Here is a 25,382-nt window from a genome sequence, read left to right as displayed (position 1 = left end):
ATAAGCTATGTAGTTTACTGGGTGACCATGGGCTACGCACCCTCTCTCAGCCTAATCTGCCCCTCAGGGTGAAAACAACAGAGGTGGACTATGACCACCCCAAGGAAGAAGGGCACACTTAGAATGTAGAGGAAATAATAATTTGTAAATAATAATTTACAACCATAGTGTGAAATCAGATACATAACAAGACATAGTATAAAGAAATATTTATATTCACTATAAGGCAAAAAACCTTGCAGTTTGAGAATGTACCTATAACCAACAGATATTTCTATCAAACTTTAAAAAGCAGGGAAATTGGGCAGCTATAGTGAATGTACCAGGGGAGCAGGAGACCTGGCCTCCTCTATGAGATATAGTACTGCCCTACAAATTTGTCAAAATGCAAACACCATTTGGGTTGGTCTTTCACAGTCCAATCCACTTGCTGTGTTGCTTGGAAGAATTTGGTAACGTGCCTCTGAGCATATGGTGAGTGGTGGCAACACCTGCCATCTCCAACGATGGAGAATTACATTTTTGTATGTTTGTTGGTGTTCTTCTTAACTTTGCTTCTTTTCTGTGTTACTATTGTTTCTACAGAGAATTGAACCTAGAAAAATATATTTCTCTCATTATTCATCGTAGAAATCTGTGTCAAATTCATTTTTTTAATTTCAAAGCCTTTTTATTGGTCGATGTCATATGATGGGGAAGATAGCCTTTTGTGTTCAAACTTTTTTGTTCAAGCTTATGCTCTGTTTCTACTATGGGCGCATTAACAGTTGAATCTGAAACTGCAGTTTGATGTAAAATCAGACTAATTACAATATGTTGCTACTTAAGCAATGACTCTAGCTGTTGGAAAAAAGAAACTTGGCCTGCCCAAGATGCATATTTTCAGCCTGCTATGCTTAAATTACTTCGGGAAAGTCTTCTCTAGTTAATCATGTCATCTCATTATGTGTCCGAAGTATGATAACCTCAGTTTCACCATTTTGGTTTCTAGTGACAGTTCTGGTTTAATTTGTTCTAATACCCAATTATTTGTCTTTTTCACAGTCCACAGTAGGGCCCCGCTTATACGGCGGGTTAGGGACCAGGCCTCCATCATAAAGCGGAACCCATAGACTATAATGGGGCCATCGCGTGAAAATGATGTGAAAATGTCACAAAATCGGCCTTAAAAAGGGGAATTTCCCGCTGCTGCATTAGCGGAATGCCGGAATGCATTAAGTAAGCGGGGCCCTACTGTACTGGTTTCTGCTAGTAGTATGGTATCGTCTGCATATCTTAAATTATTGATATTTCTCCCTCCAATGTTTACACCTCCTTCAACTTGGTCCAAACCCGCTTTCCGTATGATATGTTCTGCATATAGATTAAACAAGTAGGGTGATAAAATACAACCCTGTCTCACACCCTTTCCGATTGAGAACCAATCGGTTTCTCCATATTCTGTCCTTACAGTAGCCTCTTGGCCAGAGTATAGGACAGGGACAATTAGATGCTGTGGCACCCCATTTCTTTTAAAGCATCCCATAGTTTTTCATGATCTACACAGTCAAAGGCTTTGCTGTAATCTAAGCACACTGTGATTTCCTTCTGAAATGCCTTGGTCCGTTCCATTATCCAACGTATGTTTGCAATATGATCTCTGGTGCCTCTTCCCTTTCTAAATCCAGCTTGGACATCTGGCATTTCTCGTTCCATATATGGTAAGAGCCTTTGTTGTAGAATCTTGAGTGTTACTTTACTTGCATGAAATATTAAGGCAATAGTTCGATAATTACTGCATTCCCTGGGATCCCCTTTCTTTGGAATTGGGATGTATATTGAACGCTTCCAGTCTGTGGGCCACTGTTTAGTTTTCCATATTCCTTCACAGATTTTTGTCAAAATGTGGACAGATTCAGTTTCCATAGCTTGTAGCAACTCTATTGGTATGCCATCTGTTCCTGGTGATTTGTTTCTTCCAAGTATTTCAAGAGCAGCTTTCACCTCACATTCTAAAATTTCTGGTTCTTCATCATATGGTTCCTCCATGAATGAATCTGTCATCCTGGCGTCTCTCTTATAGAGTTCTTCAGTGTATTGCTTCCATCTTCCTTTTATTTCATCTCAGCAAGTCAGTGTGTTCCCCTACTCTTGGTTTAAATTTCTCTTTAATTTCTCTTATCTTTTGGAATAGGGCTCTTGTTCTTCCCTTTTTGTTGTCCTCTTCTATTTCTATACAATAACTATTGTAATAGTTCTCTTTGTCCCTACGTATTAGTCGCTGTATTGTTGCATTTAGGGTTCTGACCTTTGCTTTTGCTTTCCTTCTCTCTTTAACCATTTTAAGAGTTTCTTCAGTCACCCATTGAGGTCTTTCTCTCTTTTTAACGAGAGGTATTGTCATTTTGCATTCTTCCCTGATAATGTCTCTAACTTCACTTCATAGTTCTTTTGGTTCTCTGTCAACTAAGTTTAAAGCCTCAAACCTGTTCCTTATTTGATCTTTATATGCTTCTGGGATGTTATTTAAATTGTATTTTGGAAATATGATTGCTTTGTTATTCTTGTTTAGCTTTACTCTGATTTTCAATACAACCAGTTCATGATCTGTACCGCAGTCTGCTCCTGGTTATATAATCAATTTGATTCATATATTGAGCATTTGGTGATGTCCATGTGTACAGTCGTCTTTTTGGTTGCTCACAAAATGTAATTGCAAGAAACTAATTATTGGCTTCACAGAATTCAATAAGTCTTTCTCCTGCTTTATTTCTGTCTCCTAAGCCCCATTTCCCCACAATTCCTAGTTCTTCTCTGTTCCCTACTTTTGCATTCCAATCCCCCATGATTATAAGCACATCTTGTTTTGGTGTGTGATCAATTTCTTCCTGTACTTCTGCATAAAATCTCTCCAATTCCTCTTCTTCTGTGTTTGCTGTTGGAGCATAGACGTGGATGATGGTTATGTTAATAGGTTTCCCATTTAATCTCATTGATATCACTCGCTCAGACCTTGCATTGTAGCTCCTAATTGCTTTTGCTACATCACTTCTCCTATTAAAGCAACCCCATTTCTTCTTAATTTCTCATTTCCTGCATAAAATATTTTGTAGTTGCCTGATTGGAAATGTCCCATTCCCGTCCATTTTAGTTCGCTCACACCAAGTATTGTAATGTTGATGTGTTCCATTTCTTGCTTGACAATTTCTAACTTTCCCTGGTTTATGCTTCTCACATTCCATGTTCCTATTGTGTGCGTCGTATAACTCCGGACTCTCCTTTCGTATTTGTGCGCATCAGCCTCTGGGCTTCCTTTCGGCTTTGATGCAGCTGCATCATTAGTCACAGCGCTACTCATACTTGTCCTTTGTTCTTTCCCAGTAGCTTGTTGAGTGCCTTCTGATCTGGGGGTCTCATCTTCCAGCACTATCTTGTGTTGCATTTTGGATACTCTGTTCATTGGGTTTTCATGGTAAGATATATTCAAAGGTGGTTTACCATTGCCTTCCTCTGAGTTTGGATGCATCTTAGTCTGGTGTCTCAGCTTTGACCATTCCACCATGGGTGCCCCTGCTAGGAGTCTAGCCTCTTGGTCTAGACTCCTGGCGGCATTGCTCTCAGCTTCTTCAACACTCTCAACCCCCCTCACCACGTTAAGGTGTGCATCCTACTCCTATGCAATCATGCTTGAAAATGAAATGGACTGCTTTCAAGTTGATTCCAACTTATGGAGACCCTGTGAATAGGGTTTTCGTGGTAAGCGATATTCAAAGGTGGTTTTACCATTGCCTTCCTCTGAGGCTGAGAGGCAGTCACTGGCCCAAGGTCACCCAGTGAGCTTCATGGCTGTGTGGGGATTTGAATCCTGGTCTCCCAGGTCGTAGTCCTAGGATAAGTAAAACTGACCATGGGGGAGGAGGAGGGGGAAAGGGGAAGGAGGAGGAAGAGGAGGAAGGTGGGGATTGGAAGGGGATGGGGATGGGGAGGGGAAGGGAGGGATGAAGGGAGAGGGAAGGGGTGAGAGGGAGGGGATAGGAGGGAGGAGGAGGGGAGGGCAGGTTTTATCATTTGCATGCTTTTTGAGTTCAGTGGGATTTACTCCTGTGCAATCATGCTTAGGATAGGTGAAACTGACCTGGGGAAGGGGCAGGGAGAGGAGGGCAGGAATTGGAGGGGGAGGGAGGAAAGGGGAGGGGAAGAGATTGGATGGGTGGGCACTGGGCAGAGGGGAAGCCCCTTTCTTTCCAAAAGGAAAACACTGTGAACAGTATCATTCTCTTTCAGGGTTTCCCCCACCTTTTTATTCTACAGCAGGCACATGTAGCCTCCCACCCAAATTTAAACCAAAGTTGTCCCTGGCCATATCTGCACCAGACATTTATTTCACTTTAGATAGTCATGGCTTTTCCCAAAGAATCCTGGGAAGTGTAGTTAGTGAAGGGTGCCAAGAGTTGCTAGGAGATGCCCTGTTCCCCTCATAGACCTTCAATCAGAGCGGCTCACTGTTAAACAACTCTGGCCACTAGAGCTCTGTCAGCAGAATAGGAGTCTCCTCTCAGCACCCTTCACAAACTACACTTCCCAGGATTCTCTGAGGGAAGCCATGACTGTCTCATGTGAAATTAAAGCCTGGTGTGGCCCCCTGATTAGGCAAACCCAGCAGCTGTGAGGCTTTTAAAACACTGACAGTTGGTTCTTACTGAGCATGCCCAGCCAAATTTTCTTAAATTAATTAAAAATCAACCAGGCATTTTTTTAACTTTTAAACTTCAGAAGATGAAGGTCAGAGTATGGGGCAAGGTCAGTAACTGGATTACAGGTACTCTGTCAACATAGCTGATTTGTAATTAATTTCAACAGATTATGAGAACTCTGACAGAAAAAAGTCCAAAAGGGATCTGGTTCCCCCCCCCCGCTCTTTTTACACTTTGAACTCTTTATTCTCTGTGACTGTTTTGTGTATCACCATGAAAATGTAGAGGGTTGTTAAGCAACCATTTCTGAGTTCAGGAGTATACGTTTTGTAAGGTATTATTTTGAAATGAGCTTATGGGAGAGATCAGAATGGCATGCAGGTTATTTTCAATTTAACATTGCGGAATGTGAAAAATCCATGCTGACTCTCGTGGCTGTATAATAAACATGAATGTCAAAGATATTATTTACACAACCAGATATTTATAGTAAAATCCTATGCATGTTTACTCAGAAGCAAGTTGCAATGTATTCAATGGGGTTACTCAGACAGGGAAGCATGCACAGGACTGCAGTTCAGTGATAAGGAACTTCACTCACCCAATCCAAAATTCAGAATCATGACACGTTAAGCTCTTTTGCAACTGTTTTATACTTGTTTTATGGTTATTGGATTTTAAATGGCTTTATTTCTTTTTGTGTGCTGCCTTGGTTTCCAACCCTACTTCACAGGGTTGTTGAAAAGACTCCATATACTCTCACACACTGGAGATATAAAAATACATACACCCCATATAATTGTTTATTGTCAAAACCAGTTGGCCACTGCAGAACGTTTTTTTTTAAAAAAAATAAGTATTAGTTTCCTGCCAAATAAAAGCAGTGATACCTAAGTAAGCTCTGCCTAACTGCTTAAAAAAAGGGGGGTTGGAGGGGGAGAGAAAGATTTGCAGCAATCTTTTTCTATGTTCACTCAAATGTCCCAATGATTTCCAGCACAATCCTAACCATGTCTACTCAAAAGTAAGGGCTACTGAATTCAATAGAGTTACCTCCCAGGTATGTGGAATTAGCATTGCAGCTTTACTTCCAGATAAACTTCGTACTGGGAAGGTTTTCAACACAGGCTATGAATAAGACAAATAAACTGCCCTCTTCAACAGTCCAGTAAAATTTAAACTTGTTTGACTCCTTGATTAGAAAAGTGTAACACTGCAGCATGTACACTTTTTAAAACTTCTCTTCAAAAATTATTTGATAGATAAAATGTATAATATGCTATTTTTGCAACTAATTAAAAAACCCTGCATGTACACTTTTATGCCTACCAAGATCCTGCTGTGATCTTCTGTTGTAGTGCAGTCCTATGCATGTTTACTCAGAAGCGAGTCCCAATCCTGTACAGAGAAAGTACTCTTTATGCTGCTGAAAGCCATATATTTACTGAATTCCTGATGTGAGACAAGCAGGAAAAGGAAACTGTGAGTTTAGCTATTGCCTGGGGTCAACAAATCTTGTCAATCATAACCCTGACTTCAGTTATTGGCTAAAATCCCGAGAGGGCAGGGATTAGAGCTGCCGGTACTAAAAGAAGTTGTGGAGGGGGTGGCTGACATTTTGGTTTATATCTTTTGAACCAGACCACCTAGAAACTTAATTTTTTTTTAAAAAAAGAAAGCTTAGAGTCTGGAGGTTAAGGTGACTCACCCAGAGACCCAGATAGGACCCCCAAAAACTGGAGTCTCCGGTTGAAAACCAGAGATCTGGCAACCCTATAGCAGAATCCCCACTAGGGCTAGTGTTGTGTCCCAACAGTCAGGACCTGGAACTTGCTCCTTCAGCATATGTGCCAAAAATGGGGCATAACAACTGCTATAGTAGGACAGCATCCCAAAAGATGAAAGTTACATAAGTGCTGCAGCAATATCAGAAAAACAATGCAAGCAGATATGTTACAAATGTTTAGAATCAGCATGCAAGGTTCTAATCCTTAAATATGTGAAGCAGTTTCATGAAGTCCCATTGAAAGCAATTATCCAAAGCATCCCTTGAGAATTGCAGCTTAACAGTGTGATTAAAACAAACAAACATTTTTAAAAAATTAACTTACTCTAGACTATGGACCAAAGAGAGACATGTGTCAGTCTCCCAATATTTTTTAAAATGAAAAACAGGCTAAGGGCTTCTATCAGAAGTGAAGAGAGGTTTACTGGTTTCCCACTCAAGGATCTGTCTCCTCAAAATTTGAAACCCAACTCATTCACTAACAGCTACTTCACCACTCATAGGGGAAAAGATACTGGATCCCTCCCTGTATCTTTCCCCCCACAGCAAGAAAAGCATGGAGGAATATTCCAGTGACAAGTGAAAATTACTTCAATATATATTTTCAGGATTACAGTCCTTGTTCTTGGTGCCCTAATAGCATAAGACAGGGGTGGCTAACCTCTGGCCCTACAGATGTTGCTGAACTACAATACCCATCAATTCCAGCCATAATGCCCAATGGCCAAAGATGATAAGTGAAGGACCATAGGTTAGCCATCCCTGGTATAACCAAAGCATCACCTGAAGAGGTTTGTGAAGTGCAGAATTACAGCTGAAAGCATGATGATGAGCAATACATGGCCCCCATCACAGTACTATGACGTGCCAGGCAGAGCTTGGAAAAGTTACTTTTTTGAACTACAGCTCCCATCAGCCCCAGCCAGCATGGCCACTGGATTGGGCTGATGGGAGTTGTAGTTCAGAAAAGTAACTTTTCCAAGCTCTGGTGCCAGGTAAGGGGAACGCGGCCCAGACATGTTGTGGCTGTGCCTTGTTCCGGTCCTTCCCACACCCGCAAGGTCGTTGGTAGTCCTCTCAGCCAACTCTCAGATCTCCAGTTGCTGCTCTTAAATGCCAAATCGGTATATAATAAAACCTCCCTCGTCCACGATTTGATTGTGGATGAGGCAGCCGATCTGGCATGTATAACCGAGATCTGGGTGGGTGAGCAGGGAGGAGTTGGTCTCTCTCACCTCTGCCCACCGGGGTACTTGGTTTAGCATCATGGTAGATCTGAGGGTCGGGGAGGTGGGGTTGCTGTCGTCTATAAGAGTTCCATCTCACTCACCAAGCACCATGTTCATGCAGTTACTGGCCTGGAGTGTCTGCACCTTGTGTTGGGCCAGAGGGACAGGCTGGGAATCCTTTTGGTGTACCGCCCACCTTGCTGCCCAACGGCTTCCCTAACTGAGCTGGAGGAAGTGGTCTCGGAGATATTGTTGAAATCCCCCAGACTATTAGTACTGGGGGATTTCAACATTAATGCCGAGACTACTTTGTCTGGCGCGGCTCAGGACTTCATGGCTTCCATGACAGCCATGGGGCTGTCTCAATATGTTAGTGGTCCAACGCATGTATCGGGGCACACTCTAGACCTTGTTTTTGCTACTGAACATGGGGATAGTGATCTGGATGTGGGGAGTCTTACAACACTCCCTTTGTCATGGACAGATCACTGCTTGCTGAAGTTTAGACTTTCAGTAGCCTCTTCCCTCTGCAAGGGTAGGGGACCTATTAAATTGGTCCGCCCCCGGAGACTAATGGATCCTGAAGGTTTTCAAAGGGCTCTGGGGGATTTTCCGGCTGATAGGACTGGCGCTCCTGTTGAAGCCCTGGTCGCTCTGTGGAATACGGAGATGACCCGGGCTGTTGACACGATCGCTCCTGCACGCCCTCTCCTGTGTAGAGCTCATACACCTCCATGGTATACTCCGGAGCTGAGAGCGATGAAGCAAGATAGGAGGCAGCTTGAGCAGAAATGGAGGCAAACTCCCGACGGATACAATTATGCGCTGGTTAGTGTTTCGACTAAGCTGTATGTAGGAGTGGTGAAGGCAGCTAAAAAACATCATTTTGCTGCCACTATTAAATCATCTCTCTGCCGTCCAGCGGAGCTCTTTCGAGTTGTCCAGGGGCTTCTTCATTCAAACCCTCCGGACACGGTGGAATCATCGGAGGCCCGCTGCAATCAGTTTGCTGATCACTTCCAGAATAAGATCTCATGCATCCGCCGGGACTTAGACTTTCAAGTTATAGCAGTTGATCCTAGTGAGGTGTCCGGAGCACAGTCTTGTCATGTTTTGTTGGATGAGTTCCAGTTGGTTCAGCTCGAGGACGTGGACAAGGTGCTTGGACAGGTACGTGCAACCACTTCGGTACTGGATCCTTGCCCCTCTTGGCTAATAAAAACTAGCAGGGATGGAACAGGTAGCTGGGCCAAGGAAGTGATAAATGCCTCCTTATGAGAGGGAGTGGTCCCTGGCTGTCTGAAAGAGGCAGTGGTGAGACCACTTCTGAAAAAGCCTTCCTTGGACCCAGACAATTTTAACAGCTACAGGCCAGTGGCAAATGTTCCATTCCTGGGCAAGGTCTTGGAACGAGTGGTTGCTGGCCAGCTCCAGGCACTATTGGATGAAACTGATTATCTAGATCCTGATGACACGCAGCTCTACTTCTCCTTTTCATCTTCCTCAGGTGAGGCTGTTGATGTGCTGAACCGTTGCCTGGCCGCGACAATGGACTGGATGAGAGTTAACAAACTGAAGCTCAATCCAGACAAGACTGAGATGCTGTTGGTGGACGGGTTCTCTGATCGGATGGTGGATATATACCCTGTCCTGGACGGGGTTACACTCCCCCTAAAGGAGCGGGTTCGTAGTCTGGGAGTCTTTTTAGACTCTTCCCTCTCACTTGAGGCTCAAGTAGCCTCGGTGGCAAGGAATGCGTTTTACCAACTTCGGTTGGTAGCCCAGCTACGTCCCTATTTGAGTAAAGAGGACCTTACATCAGTGGTACATGCTCTGGTAACCTCGTGTTTGGATTACTGCAATGCGATCTACGTAGGGCTACCTCTGAAGACAGTTCGGAAGCTACAGCTAGTGCAAAATGCGGCAGCCAGACTGCTAACAAGGACCAAGTGGTCTGAGCATATAACACCTGTTCTGGCCCGCTTGCACTGGCTGCCAATATGTTTCTGGGCCAGATTCAAAGTGTTGGTATTAACCTATAAAGCCTTATACGGTGCGGGACCACGATACCTTGCGGAACGCCTCTTCCTATATGAACCAGCCCGTACACTACGTTCTACTACGAAGGCCCTCCTCCGGGTTCCAACTCATAGGGAGGCCCGGAGGGTGGTGACAAGATCTAGGGCCTTCTCAGTGGTGGCCCCCGAACTATGGAACAGTCTCCCTGAGGAAGTGCGCCTGGCGCCGACTCTGCTTTCTTTTCGGTGCCAGGTTAAAACCTTCCTATTCTCTGAAGCATTTTAATTTAAATTGATTTAATTTTAAAAATGTTATTGTATTGATTTTAGACTGTTTAGTTTAGTTTAATTTCATTTATAAACCGCCCATAACCAACGGCTCCCTGGGCAGTGTACAACATAAGACAATACAATAAATCAACAAAAATCACAAAATATAAAAAATACAGATACATAATAACAATCATGTAATATTAAGATCACTAAACCATTAAAACATTAAAATACTTTAACATGAATTAAAATGCCTGGGAGAATAGAAAGGTTTTAGCCTGGCGCCGAAAGGATAACAACGTAGGCGCCAGGCGTACCTCCTCGGGGAGACTATTCCACAATTCGGGGGCCACCACCGAAAAGGCCCTGGATCTTGTCACTACCCTCCGAGCTTCTCAATGAGTCGGTACTGGAGGAGGGCCTTAGATGTCAAACGAAGTGCACGGGTAGGTTCGTAGCGGGAGAGGCGTTCCATCAGGTATTGCAGACCCGCACTGTGTAAGGCTTTATAGGTCAATACCAGCACCTTGAATCTAGCCCGGAAACAAATCGGCAACCAGTGCAAACGGGCCAGAACAGGTGTAATATGTGATGACCGATTGGTCCTCGTCAACAGTCTGGCTGCTGCGTTTTGCACTAGCTGCAGCTTCCGAACCGTCTTCAAGGGCAGCCCCACGTAGAGTGCATTACAGTAATCCAATCTAGAGGTCACCAGAGCATAAACAACTGAGGCGAGGTCATCACTGTCCAGATAGGGGCGTAGTTGGGCTACCAACCGAAGGTGGTAGAACGCATTCCGAACCACCGAGGCTACCTGAGCCTCCAGTGACAAGGAAGAATCGAAAAGAACCCCCAGACTACGAACCTGTTCCTTCAGGGGGAGTGTAACCCCATCCAGAACAGGATGAACATCCACCATCTGTGCAGAAAAGGCATTCACCAAGAGCGTCTCGGTCTTGTCTGGATTGAGTTTCAGTTTATTAGCTCCCATCCAGTCCATTATCGCGGCCAGGCAACGGTTCAGCACATCAACAGCCTCACCTGAAGAAGATGAGAAGGAGAAATAGAGCTGCGTGTCATCAGCATACTGATGGCAACGCACTCCAAAACTCCGGATGACCGCACCCAGAGGCTTCATGTAGATGTTGAAAAGCATGGGGGACAGAACCGATCCCTGAGGGACTCCACAATGGAGTGTCCAGGATATCGAGCAATGCTCCCCAAGCACTACCTTCTGGAGACGATCCGCCAAGTAAGAGTGGAGCCACTGCCAAGCAGTACCCCCAACTCCCAACTCCACGAGTCTCTCCAGAAGGATACCATGGTCGATGGTATCAAAAGCAGCTGAGAGATCAAGGAGAATCAACAGAGTTACACTCCCCCTGTCCCTCTCCCGACAGAGGTCATCATACAGGGCGACCAAGGCCATCTCGGTGCCAAAACCGGGCCTAAAACCGGATTGAAACGGATCTAGATAATCAGTTTCATCCAAGAGCATCTGGAGCTGGGCGGCAACCACCCGTTCCAAGACCTTGCCCAGAAATGGAACATTCGCTACCAGTCGATAGTTGTTCAAATTATCTGGGTCCAAGGAGGACCTCTTCAAAAGAGGTCTCACTACAGCCTCCTTGAGACAACGGGGGACAACTCCCTCTCTCAAGGAGGCATTGATCACTTCCTTGGCCCATCCGGCAGTTCCAGCCCGGCTAGCTTTTACTAGCCAAGAGGGGCAAGGGTCCAGTACCGACGTGGTCGCACGCACCAGTCCAAGCACCTTGTCAACTTCCTCAAGCTGCACCAACTGAAACTCATCCAATAATTGAGGACAAGATCGTGATCTGGGTACCTCAATAGATTCAACTGTTCTAACATTAGAGTTGAGATCCATACGGATGCATGCGATTTTATTTTGGAAGTGCCCCGCAAACTCGTTGCAGCGGGCTTCAGATGCCTCTGTGATGTCCTGAGGGCCAGAGTGTAAAAGTCCTCGTACTATCTTAAAAAGCTCCGCTGGGCGGGATAAAGATGATCTAATAGTGGCAGCAAAATAACACTTTTTTGCTGCCCTTACCGCTTTTATATACAACTTAGTGGAGGCACTTACCAAGGCATAATTGCATCTGTTTGGAGTTCGCCTCCATCTGCACTCCAGCCTCCTCCTCTCTTGTTTCATCACTCTCAGCTCCGGGGTATACCATGGGGCTGCATGAGCTCTACATTGAAGGGGGCACGCAGGAGCGATCGTGTCAACAGCCCGGGTCATTTCCGTATTCCACAGTTCGACCAGGGCCTCGACAGGAGCACTAGTCTTATCAGCCGGAAAATCTCCCAGAGCCTTCTGAAAATCCAGAGGATCCATTAGTCTCCGGGAGCGGACCAACTTAATAGGTCCCCCACCTTTGCAGAGGGAAAGGGTCACCGTAAGCCTAAATCTCAGTAGGCGGTGATCTGTCCATGACAATGGGGTAGATGAAAAACACCCCACCTGCAGGTCACCATCTCCATGTCCAGTGGCGAAGATCAAATCAAGAGTGTGTCCCGACACATGCGTTGGGCCAGTAGAAAATTGAGACAGCCCCATTGTTGTCATGGAGGCAATGAAGTCCTGAGCTGCCCCAGATAAGACAGCCTCGGCATGGATGTTGAAATCCCCCAGTACCAAAAGTCTAGGGGATCCCAACAGCACCTCTGAGACTATCTCTGTCAGCTCAGCTAGGGAAGCTGTTGGGCAGCAAGGTGGGCGGTATACCAACAGAATTCCCAATCTGTCTTGCTGGCCCAACACAAGGTGGAGACACTCCAGACCAGTCACCGTCTGGACAGGGTGCCTGTATTATTTTGTATTATATTGTGTCATTTATTGTATTTCCTATGTTATTTTATTTCTATGTTCACCGCCCAGAGAGCTATTGCTAGTCGGGCGGTATATAAGTTTAATAAATAATAATAATAATAAATAACTCTGTTGCTATTATCTGAATGGAACAGGAACTCACAGGCCATCTATTCTTTGATGAGATCCATATTCTCAGACTGACTTACCCCCATGATGAGGTCCATGAATTATTATTTTAGAAGCAGGAAATTAGATGCATGGGTGATACAGGCATAAAGTCTCTCTGGCTTCTGAATATTCAAATTGGCCTTCAAAAGTAGATTCAAGCTTGATAAAACCGTATTTCTATTTTCCACTGTTTTAATGCTTGTTCATGTTCGGAAAGTGTATGGTTTGAAGGCACATGAGGTCACCACCTTGCTGTAGCTAAACATGTCTGCATCTGGTCAGTGCCTGGATGGGTGAAGACCTGGGAATCGCCACATATATGCCACCTTGGGTCCCATGGCAAAATAAAGGTGGGTGGAAATGAAAGAAAATGAATAAATGTGTCTGCCATAATGACAGAATTTAAGGCCAGCTCACACATGACATTTTTTAGACATGGGTTTCTTCTGTTAGTGATACTGTGTCTGAATCCATATGTGCGTGGGGTGGGGAGGGGGAAATGTGTGACTGTGTTTATATGCACAAATCTATAAACTCCTGCAATATGTTGATTGCTAGTGAAACAACCCCCATGTATTACACATTCAGATACTACACTTCATGGGTCTCCATGTGCAGAAATCACTCACAGGAGTGATTCCGTATCTTAAAATTACAATATTTGAACCAGTATGTAGGAGTATGGTAGCAGGTACTGACCAGTGGAATCATAAATTTCTACATGATCCTTGTGCTGAAATGGATACCAAACATATGCTCATTGCTTTTTTGGTTAAAAAATGAGGTGCTGGTACTCATACCATGATAAAAGTGCTGTGGGTGCCAGCACCCAATATTTATCATGGGCAGCCAAAAAAGAGGTGCCAGTACTCACACCAGTGAGTACCATCACCGCCCTGGGCTCCTACTGGGAGGAAGGGCAGGATATAAATGAATGAATGAATGAAATAAAGCCCTGAATACACTTATTATATACATAGTTATTTTTGTGTGTGTGCCATATTTGGTGGGAAATTGGGGGGGGGACTAAATGCATTTACATATAAATTGTCATAATATTCCTGAGGGTGGGGGAGCACCCATACTATTTTTTTTGTTAAGTGTAACAACGTCAACTACCTTCTACCAAAGCTGCTTTGCAAAGAAATAGCTGTCAGATTTTACTACATAATTTGTAATTCCAGTCTAAGTGCACTAACTGGTCTAGGTTCATAATCGTTCATTTGAAACCTGCAGAAACATAGGCAATGTTTTAATTCTTTTTACCAATACAAGATTACAAAGGTTGTATGTTCTTTTTAAAACCAAACAGAAAACCAACACCACAGTTCCTTATTAACAATATTCCTCTGAAACATAGGGGACAGCATAGACTGAAGATCAATATGCATGTTCTTTTTTATGCGATAGTTCTTGCAAGAAATTGCAAATGTCATGTGACTATATGAAGACATTATCACAGATCCAAAATGAGTGTTTTTGAATGGGATCAACTCCTGATCATATATAAATTAAAATAAACGTTTTTCTATTATAAGGCTAATTACGTAATTCTTTATCAATTCAACAGCAGCAACAGCAAAACCTCTGGCCAGTGTGAGCTTTACCAGAGTTAGAACTGCTTTGCGTGTCTTTCTGCTTACATTCTAGCTTTGAATCTCAAAGGATTTTTTCTCACTGAAATGCACTCTATTGACATTGTCTGACCAATTCTTTTTTTAAAACAACCAACCAAAAACCTTTGGACACCTGAATACATACATAAGTGTGTCAGATGTGAAGATTGTGAATGAGTAAAATATATCTCAGAAGAGTGTAACACAGGATAGAATAGGCTGCCTAGTATTGTCCCAAATTCTTCCCCAATTCCCTGAACATTTGATAGGGTGATTCTCCTGTTTTTCATTCACATCCATCCCTTGGTTTTATCAATTAGGATGTAATATAGGGACATAATTGCCTGTAAAACAGGCCAGCAACCAAATAGCTACAGGTAGAGAAGAAAAAGTGCCCTTAATAGTGTAATCATACGTGCAGCTACTTGGAAGCAAGCCCCATTGAGTTCAAGCAAACATGCATAGGTTGCAGCTAAAGTGCTCAGAAGAAATTTATTGGGAACTTCCAATGTAATGAGTCGAACTCTTTAGGGAATTTTTTTCAAATATAGTACAGAAGGGTATGCTAGAGAGGGAGAGAGATGCTAAGAATATGCTCTTGGATCACAAAAGAAAATTCTCTGTGGAAAAATTCTTATTTCAATTTCAAAACTTACAGAATGTTCACAATTAATATCCATTTACCTGTGACTAGGGATGTGCTAGAATTCCACCCAATTCAAATTTGATACTGAATTTTCCATTAATTTGCTTATTCTCTATTGTTGCAAATGAAATTTTTATGTAGTGAGTTTCCACAGCTATTTTCAAATACGGATTTTTTTTAAAAAAATCTACATCTAATATATATATATATATATATATATATATATATATATATATATATATATATATATATATATATAAAGAACAATAATTATATCAATATTTCCTTTCATTTATCAATATTTCCTTTAAAATATTGCTATTTCCTTTTAAAATATAAATATTAATATCAATTTTTAACAGGAGGGGAAAAAAGGATCAGTAGCAGTGGATAGCAGACAAAGAACAAACCTGAATAGATATCAAGTTTGCTGGCCTGGGATCCTACTGGGAGGAAGGGCGGGATATAAATCTAAATAAATACCAGCCTATTAGGTTGATAGAATGCTTTCAAAGCAGCACCAGCCAATGGATCCCACCCCTACCTGTGACATTATTATCTAAGCCAAACGCTATTGCTTGTTCCCTGCATTTCAATGGAGATCACTCATCTTCTGTGCACAATGCATAACAGAGGTGGCCATTTACCTACTAGGAATAGCTAACTATATTATTTTGCTGCAGCATCAGCAACTTGCAATTGTGTGCTACTGTTATCTGTTTTGAAACATTATATATATCCAAAGACCTTAAAAGTAGCTACATTTTTATAACAACACAACAGATTTAATTACAAAGATAGAACAAAAGTTCTTAGGGCCTGGTTTTGAGGATAGCAGTCCAGGGCCCTACTTAGCAGAAAGAGCAGGAGGGTTCCCAAATGCAGCAAGGGTGCCTTACCACATGTTGTCAGATACGAAGTAATGCCCTCTTAGAACCATAGAATCATAGAGTTGGAAGGGGCCTATAAGGCCATCGAATCCAACCCAATGCTCAATGAAGGAATCTAAATTAAAGCATACCTGACAGGCAGCTGTCCAGCTGCCTCTTGAAGGCCTCCACAGTTAGAGAGCTGACCACCTCCCTAGGTAATTGGATCCATTGTCATACTGCTCTAACAGAATGTTTTTCCTGATGCTCAACCGAAATCTGGCTTCCTGCAACTTGAGCCCATTATTCCATGTCCTGCACTCTGGGATAATCGAGAAGAGATCCTGGCCCTCCTCTGTGTGACAAACTTTCAAGTACTTGAAGAGTGCTATCATATCTCCCCTCAGCCTTCTCTTCTCACTAAACATGCCCAGTTCTTTCAATCTCTCCTCATAAGGCTTTGTTTCCAGTCCCTTAATCATCCTTGTTGCCTTCCTCTGAACCTGTTCCAGTTTGTCTGCACTCTTCTTAAAGTGCGGTGTCCAGAACTGGATGCAGTACTCAAGATGAGGCCTATCCAGTGCCAAATAGAGGGGAACCAACACTTCATATGATTTGGAAACTATACTTGTGTTAATGCAGCCTAAAATAGCATTTGCCTTTTCTGCAGCCACATCGCCCTGTTGGCTCAAATTCAGCTTGTGATCATCTTGAGATGGTAATTTTTATAAAAGTATAAAGTCTGTGATTGCCTAACTGGACCATAAGTAGGGAGTGTCCCAGTTGATTGAGTGATATGAGCACATCACAAGCAATTCATCATCTCGCTGGCTCCCACTCTACTTCTAGGCCCATTTCAAGGTGTTGGCCTTGACTATTACAGCTCTTCATGATTTGCAACCAGGGCACTCAAAGAAACTCTTCTCTCCACATGTTATCTAGCCCAAGGGTAACCAGCATGGAGGACTACAGCTTCCATCATCTTTGGAACATAGGAAGCTGCCTTATGCCGAGTCAAACCATTAGTCCATCTAGCTCAGTATTGTCCACACTGAGTGGCAGTGGCTCTCCCAGGTTGTAGGGCTATGAGTCCTTTCCAACCATACCTGAAAATGCTGAGGATTGAACCTGGGACCTTCAGCATGGAAAGCAGAAGCTCTACTGGTGAGGGACATCCCTTCTCCTGCCTGTTGGCTATGCTGGCTGGGCTGATGGGAGCTAGAGTTCAAAAACATCTAGACAGCACCACATTGGCTACCTCTGAACTAGCCAGATTTTGAGATTGTCTTTGGTGGTCTTTTTGAAGTGCACCCGTGAGTGAGATTGGGTGGCTAATGTAGAGAGGGACTCTTCAGTGATGGCACCCTAGCTGTGGAGTAATCTCCCCACAGAGGCTTAACTAGCATCTGTCTTGGTGTTATGGTTAGTGATTTTTAGTCTTACCTTAAACTATTTTTTCTCACTGAGATTGTTTTAGGCTGTAAATGTTGTTGCTTTTATTGTTATTGAATCTTAAATTGTTTTATTTCTTACTATAAGCTGCCCTGAGAACTCTTTTACTGTAAATAAACAGATAGATAGGATACTTAAGTAACATCCCATCATGCAGTAAAGAATAAAGTAGGAGAGGGTGCCTGCCATCCCCCCATCCCTGCAGGAAAACATTAGAAGTTGAAATGACCCCGATCTCATTTGACAGGGGTCCACACTGGTTAACTATAAGTATTCATAAAATTTAAACTCAAACTTACCTGAGCGATCAAAAGTGTCATCATATGCAATTCGGCAAGTCTTCCCAGTGTTCTTTATGGACTTAGCTGAACCTGGGTCATAACTAGTAAACCAAGGCAGTAGAATAGGGTCTTTGTAGACATCCTTGCTAAGGATTGCAACAGGCGACTGATTATTTCCTTTGGCCATTGGGTAAGTTTCATGCCAGTGATCTGGCCCTGGGGAAAAAAGAAATAAGGGAATGTTATGTTCTGAACAGATGCTATAAGTTCTGCAAACATTGCATATGATACCTACTTTCATGTTTCATAGCTTTTGACAATCAGACAGGGCAAACTTAAGATTTAATAGTTTAATAGAAAAAATAGTTGTTTGCAATTTAGTATCTTGCTTATAGAATCATAGAATAGTAGAGATGGAAGGGGCTTATAAGGCCATCAAGTCCAACCCTCTGCTCAATGCAGGAATCCAACAGGTGGCTGTCCAGCTGCCTCTTGAAAGCCTCTGGTGTTGGAGAGCCCACAACCTCCCTAATAATTAGTTATACAACATTCCCGTAACTTAGTAAGAATGAATGGCCAGCCAAAATTTAATTTAAAGGTTGTAGACTGCAGTTCTATACATCCTTACCTGTGAGTAAATCCTACTGAACTCAGCTTTTTAGTAGACGTGTACAATTGTGCTGCAAGAAAGTAAGAAAGTGTGGTACATTCCCCCCCCATCATCATGGATTTTGATGATGATGATGATGATAATGATAATAATAATTAGGATTTCTTACCCACCCTTCACCTTGAGGTCGCATGAGCAGATGACAACAATTTAAATATACAATAGTAAAAACAGTTTAAACAGGTTACCAGAGAACAGGGTGGTCCTAAAATATATATCTCAGGTGTCAAAGGCCGGGGTAAAGCGCATGACAAAAATCAAGGTGCCAGATGTATCTTTGTGGGGAAAGGAATTCCACCTCTATGGGACTGCCATGGAGAATGCTCTCTCCTGGACCACCACCACCCCAAACTTCTGAGAATGGTGAAACCTCTAGGGATGGGGGAGTCTGCCGATCTTAACAAGAGGGTCTGTAGGAAAGGAAGTGGTCTGTCAGATATTTAGACCCAAGACATTTAGGTCCTTAACAGTGATGTGAGCACCTTGAATTGAGCCCCAAAATAAACTGACAACCAAGGCAGTTATTTTAAAACAGGTATTACACAGGTTCTAAATACTTGCTGGGGCTCCAGTCTGGCTGCTTCATTTTGAACCAGTTGAAATTTCCAAGCTGTCTTCAAGAACAGTCCCACACAGAGTACTTTGCAATAATCCAGTCTGGCAGTTACCAGTGCATGGAGTATGGTGGCCAAGTCATCTCTTCCCAAAAGAAGCCATAGGTGGCAAATCATAGCTGAAAATAGGCACTCCTAATAACTGGGGCCACCTGAGTCTCCAGTGACAAAGTTGGATCCAGGAATATCCCTAAGCTACAGACCTGCTCCTTCCAGGGGACTGCTACCTCATTCAACTCAGGCAGTCTCCCACCTTCTGGACTTGAGAACTCAGAACGCATAATACTTCTGTCTTTTCAGGATTCAACTTCAGTTTATTGGCCCACATCCAGTTCATCACTGCCTCCAAGCACCAGTCTGGCACGTCAACCACCTCTCCTAATTCAGATAAAACAGAGAGACAGAAGTGGGTGTCTGGACACCTCCATTGGACTCGCTTTAACTGTGGCATTCAACTCTGTTCATATCTGAGCAGTTTTGTCTCTGAAGTGCCTTGCAAATGTGTCATAGCAGGATGCCGATGGTGTCAGGGCAATGGTCTCTTGGCCAGATGACAAAAGCCTATTCACCACTCAGAAAAGCTCATAAGGGTATTGTTCTACACAACATATTGATCTCTAGAACTGATATATTTGGCCGATATATTTCAGCTATGAAATCTCCATTCTTTCAAAAGGAACTTGTGAAGAATGCATGGAAGCCCCACTGAAATAAATGCACAGCTATAGTGGGAGTTGTGCCCAGATTTCTTCACTGAACTGACAGAAAATGCAAGGGGGAAAGTAAGTGTAGTGAAAGGTATTTCTTACAGCACAATCCTATTCATGTCTTCTCAGAAGTTCATTAAGTTCAATGGAGTTCGCTTCCAGAAGCCTAAAATCTGGCTATTGTTACTTGGCGGAGAGGCATTTTATTTCCTGCACTTTTATCCCACCCTCCCTCTAAGGAGCTAAGGGTGGCCATGGCATACATGGCTTGGAATGGGTCATACCTTGGTGGCAAAGCACCTGCTTTGTATACAGAAGGTCACCGGTTCAATCCCCAGAATCTCCAGTTCCAGGACTAGGAGGACCCTGTTGAAAATCCTGGAGAGGCAGCCACTCTGCTCCATCCGCCAGTTACCATGGGAATGCAGAGCTGACGGGAGGCACACACTGCCTGTGGCACTGGTCAAAGCATCAGGGGCCATGGGGAGGCTGCACCTTCAGAAAGAACACCCTGGCCTTTGTCTATTGGCCAATGAAGGTCCAGCTGCTCCAGTGTTTGCTTTTCTCTTCTCTCCCTATTCCTTTTTCCTTTCGTACTGTGTCCATGAGATAGTGAGCCTGCAGGCAGGAACTGTTTCAGTTTTTAATATCTGCATAGCACTTAGAACATTTTAGGCTCTGTTAAATAAGAATTAAGATAGCAGCAGCAGCATATACATATGTACACATTCACAAATATATAAATACGCATAGGCATATGCATGTTTGTTAGCACATGATGACGCAACTTTGCTGAAGCTAAGGAGGCCTATATCTGGTCAAAGCCTGGATGTGAGAGTGCCTGAAAACTGTGGGTGGAAAGTAGATCCTTATCTACCAGTAGATCTCTGTAGTTTGCAATAAATTGGCAAGAAATTCTGGATCCCAATTGTTTCATAAAAACAGCAGCAAAATGACTTCCCTCCTACATTTGGCTGCTGAATTAAAGAAAGCTTGGGGTAACCAGGAGTGGATGTATGTGTGTAAAGACTGTGAGCTCCATTCCGTCCTGGTACTGAAAACAAATTCCTGGGTCTTCCTCGATTTCTAGTGAAAAAAGAAACCCAAGGTTGATCCTCCAAGTCCGAAGCCTGACAAGCCCTGATCTATGTACACCACCTTGAGTACTGTGGAAGAGAGGCAGGATATTAAGCTAAATATATGGGGAGAAGAGAGAGAGAGAGAGAGAGAGAGAGATGTTACTGTACTATTTCTACAAAATTTAGTCAGAAAGTATAAATTCAGTCAAGGTTAGCTTTAATAAGTCCCGCATTGCTTTGCTGCAGAGCACATTCTTGTATGCAGAATGTGCCGGCTTCAATCCTTGGTAGCTCCAGTTAGTAGGAGAGTGATGGAAAAGACCTTTGACTGAGACCAAGGAGAGCCACTGTCAAACAACAGTGGACTAGACAGATAAATGTTTGGACCTGTTGTAAGTCCGTTTCCTACATACTGATTATGTCCAGGGAAAAAATGTTGGGTCAGAGGCTCCCAAATTGTAGCCCACCAGTGGTCTGCGAGTTTCATTCAGGTGATCCATGGTATGTCTATAAGTTTGTGATTGAAGACGGGAGACAGCATATCCACCACATTAAATCTTCATATTTATATCTAATTGCATTGCTTCTGTTATTACTTATATTGAATAAGAAATTGAATTCTGTGGAATTCAAATTGTAATACAAGATAAGAAAGGAAAAGAGAAAGAAAGAATACAATAAAAAAATCATATAGCTTCTAGCACGGTGCATTACAATTGCTACAACAGGCAGAAAAATCATCAAGCGGTCTGCCAAAACCCTTGGCAATTTGTAGCAAGTAAAGTCCCAGGAAATTGCACTGGAAAATGTTCAAACAATGGCTTAACGCAACATATAAGCTCCCTACACACTTTGCACTAAACATATCAAAATGGATGCTCCTCTGGATGACTAGCAGCACTTTGTGCTAACCTACCAGCATGAGTAGGAGCAATCTGAGTATATGGGGAACTGCCAGATGTCATTGAACCCTAACTCCCACCAGCCCCCGACAACATAGCCAACAGTCAGGGATGATGGGAGCTGTAGTCCAGAAACATCTGGAGGGCCACAGGTTCTCCATCCCTGGACTCATTGTGGTTCCTGAGCCAGATGAAACAGCTGCCTGTAAACTTTTGCTCAGTTTTGCTAACCCAAAAAAGGTCCATCAACAGAACATACAAGTCTGCCCTCAGAGCAATGTGAATCCAACAACACAGAGAACAATGCAATTGGGGAGCTTTATGCAACACAAATGTTGCATAAATGTTACATGAATATGATTTTTATGCCCATGTTGGGCAAGGAACACCTTCTGCAGCAGACAAGAGATGCTCTTTCCCATTCAGAAAAAATGGAAATGGACTGCCTTCAAGTTATGGTGACCCTACAAATAGGGTTTTCATGGGAAGCGGAATGCAGAGGTGGTTTGCCATTGCCTTGCTCTGAGGCTGAGAGGCAATGACTGGCCCAAGGTCACCCAGTGAGCTTCATGGCTGTATGGGGATTCAAACCCTGGTCTCCCATGTCGTAGTCCAACACTCTAACCAAACAAACCCAAACCAAACAAACCAAACTCCCCATTTGGGAGATGGAGCTTTCACGTCTAGTGTCCCAGCCTCATCTCGTTCCCCTTCCCATTATGAGGGGAAGGGGGGCGCAGTAGGATGCTGTCAACTAACATGCGGAAGGGGGTGGTCGGAAACTTGGATTTCCTTCTCTTCACTCACCATTTTCCTTTGCATAACCCCACGATGTCTGGCTCATGGTCTCGCTTTGCGCTTTGGCTTCTCTTGCTGTGATGGCACCGATCATTCCCTGGGAGGGCCATTTATAGGGCTCGGCCGATCCCAGCCCTTAGCCAGAGTCTGGCCAGGGGAGGCGGAGGGGCGCGAAGAGCGATTATTGCCGGAGGCTCGTGGAGGGAGAGGGAGGGGGAGGAGAGGGGAGGGGAGGGGCGGGGAGGGGCAGGGAGAGGGAGGAGCGACAGGCAGGTTCTCTCGACACCTTGGATGCTTCCCTTTCTCGCGCGCAGCGCAGCTGCAGCCACCGCCGGCGTTGAAAGCGACCGTTTCCTTGCGTTTAAAAAAAAGGAAAGAAAAAGGATCTGATCGGGCAAGACAATCGGCAACGCCCGATTCCCGCGTACCTCTTCTTGTGGTTGGAAACGGCAGTGAAGGAATCTTCCAATCGCCTTTCCTCTCTCTAGCGCTCTCTCTTGTTTGCCGTGATTCAGAATAGTTGGGATTTAGAACCTCCAAGGGGATCGAACAGCTTTCATTGAATATGATTTTCTTTCTTTCTTTCTTTCTTTCTTTCTTTCTTTCTTTCTTTCTTTCTTTCTTTCTTTCTTTCTTTCTTAACCAATGTATTTTAATGCCTTTTACTCTAGATCATCCTCACTTGTGAATTTTTAAATATATATATATATGGGGGGCATGGAAGGAAAGAAAGTCGAGACCTGACGTTTATACTGTAATTGGAACAACGTGGTTTCCAGGTCCGCAGCTAGCCTAAAAGAAAGGGTTGGGGTGCAAAAAAAGTAAGGGGGGAAGATTTTTTTCTGTAATAAATTTAATTAATGTTTTGTAAAAAAAAGGGGGGGTGGCGGCGAGAAAAACTATAGGAAGGCGCCCCCCCCCCGACGATGGGATTTCCCAATTTTGGGTGAAATGCATAAACTGAAATTATTTCCATACCATGGACTGCGAAAAAGACAAATAATTGGGTGTTGTAACAAATTAAACCAGAACTATCACTAGAAGCTAAAATGATGAAACTGAGGTTATCATACTTTGGACACATAATGAGAAGACAGGATTCACTAGAAAAGACAATAATGCTGGTGAAAACAGAAGGGAGTAGAAAAAGAGGAAGGCGAAACAAGAGATGGATTGATTCTATTAAGGAAGCCACAGACTTGAACTTACAAGATCTGAACAGTTCATGACAGATGCTCTTGGAGGTCTCTGATTCATAGGGTCGCCATAAGTCGTAGGCGACTTGGAGGCACATAACAACAACAATTTCCAGACTGGGATTTTTTTTTAGCACTGCCAATTCCTTGTTCTCCCACTGTAAGCTCCAGATCTTTCTGTTCTTCAGCAGGCACATCCCCCATCTTCCCTCACGCTGATGTTTTTGAAGGACAAAGAGTAGGCATTCCATATTTAGGTCCCCTCATACACAATCCCAATTTCAATACTATTCTTTGCACTTGCAAAGGGTTTGGGGATGAGACTGCTTCACTTTCAGTCAGTGCATATCCTGTAACTTTCACCTTCAACGCCCTAACTTTTCATACCACGAATGTTCTAGGGTGCGGTTTGTTTGTTGTCCCACTTTGGTTGCGCTATATTATTACGCCAGACAACAATAATGTGATAGCTAGTGCACTATTATTATGTCAAGAAGATGTTGCAGAATACACCTGCAATAAAAATACTCCGGGGGGGGGCAGTGCAAAGATAGCTATAGCAAGCATTTCCTTTGTAAATTCCCCATGACTATAAAGTGTGGACACTACAAATATCGTAATGGTATTTAATGCAAGTATATTGTATTGCATTAACTATTACTATGCAGAGGTCACTGTATAGTGATCTGATATAATGCGTTGAATTTAGCAAGTTGAAGAAACCAGCCAAGGACCTCACAATGGATTTTACAACAGGGCTGGGGAACCTGCAGCCCTCCAGATGTTGCTAGACTACAGTCCCCATCACCCCTGACCATTGGTTATGCTGGCTGGGGCTGCACTTTCTCTCATTAAGATCAGTATAATATGCCATACAGTTGTAAGCATGTTTACTCAGATATCAATCCTACAGAGTTCAATGGGATTTATTTCCTAGTAAGCCTGTTCGGGATTATAGTCTTAAATGTTATTAACTTTAGCTGGATTATGCCTATGGTGATTTGCCCAAGGCCACCACGACTGAACAGAGCTTTAAACCTGGGATTCCCACAGCTAAATCTAACATGCTGGTCACTTGATACCTTGTCTGTCTCCAATGAAGTACTGCTATTATCTGTCTGCAGATGATCCTCAGAATAAACCTCTGTGCTCATTGTGTTCTCTGTTACATGACTTGACACTGCTTTGCCAGCAACCCCGGGCAAAACAAATTTACAGGCCAAGCTTGTGCAGGTTTACTCAGAAGTAAGTCTAATCATATTCAATGGATTGCACAGGATTCCTATCTACAGATCAAGCAATTTGTTGTGATCTTGTAAACTTCTATTATCCCTGCAAGTGTTCATTGTTTTATTGACAGATTAAGCATCTGAAGCTTCTTTAACTAGCAGAGTACAACTGTAACCTGGGATGCTAATTCTTTTTTTTATATAGCGTATCTGTGAGTTAGGAGCATTCGGTTAATTTTTTAAAAATACTATTTTAGTTCAAATATGTCATCCACAATGAAAAAGAAATGATTAAGGATCTTTCTAACAATGAAGTGTAGAGTTTAGCTGCAATCCCAAA

General features: G+C 43.2%; 1 protein-coding gene across 1 annotated transcript in view; it reads right to left on the bottom strand.

Moving 5' to 3' along the window:
* The window catches only part of LOC133373133 (carbonic anhydrase 3-like), a 45,732-nt gene extending 22,768 nt beyond the window's left edge, over nucleotides 1–22,964 (bottom strand). Inside the window, exons 1-2 of the mRNA XM_061602445.1 lie at nucleotides 22,627–22,964; nucleotides 17,866–18,063 (exon numbers count right to left, since the gene is read on the bottom strand). Coding sequence (XP_061458429.1) covers nucleotides 17,866–18,063; nucleotides 22,627–22,711 — 283 coding nt within the window. The 5' untranslated portion in view covers nucleotides 22,712–22,964. The remainder of the gene's footprint in view (nucleotides 1–17,865; nucleotides 18,064–22,626) is intronic.
* Nucleotides 22,965–25,382: the final 2,418 nt, after the last annotated feature.

Source organism: Rhineura floridana, chromosome 1 (genome assembly GCF_030035675.1).
Source record: "Rhineura floridana isolate rRhiFlo1 chromosome 1, rRhiFlo1.hap2, whole genome shotgun sequence".
NCBI lineage: Eukaryota > Metazoa > Chordata > Lepidosauria > Squamata > Rhineuridae > Rhineura > Rhineura floridana.
This window is presented reverse-complemented; position numbering and strand designations above follow the sequence as displayed.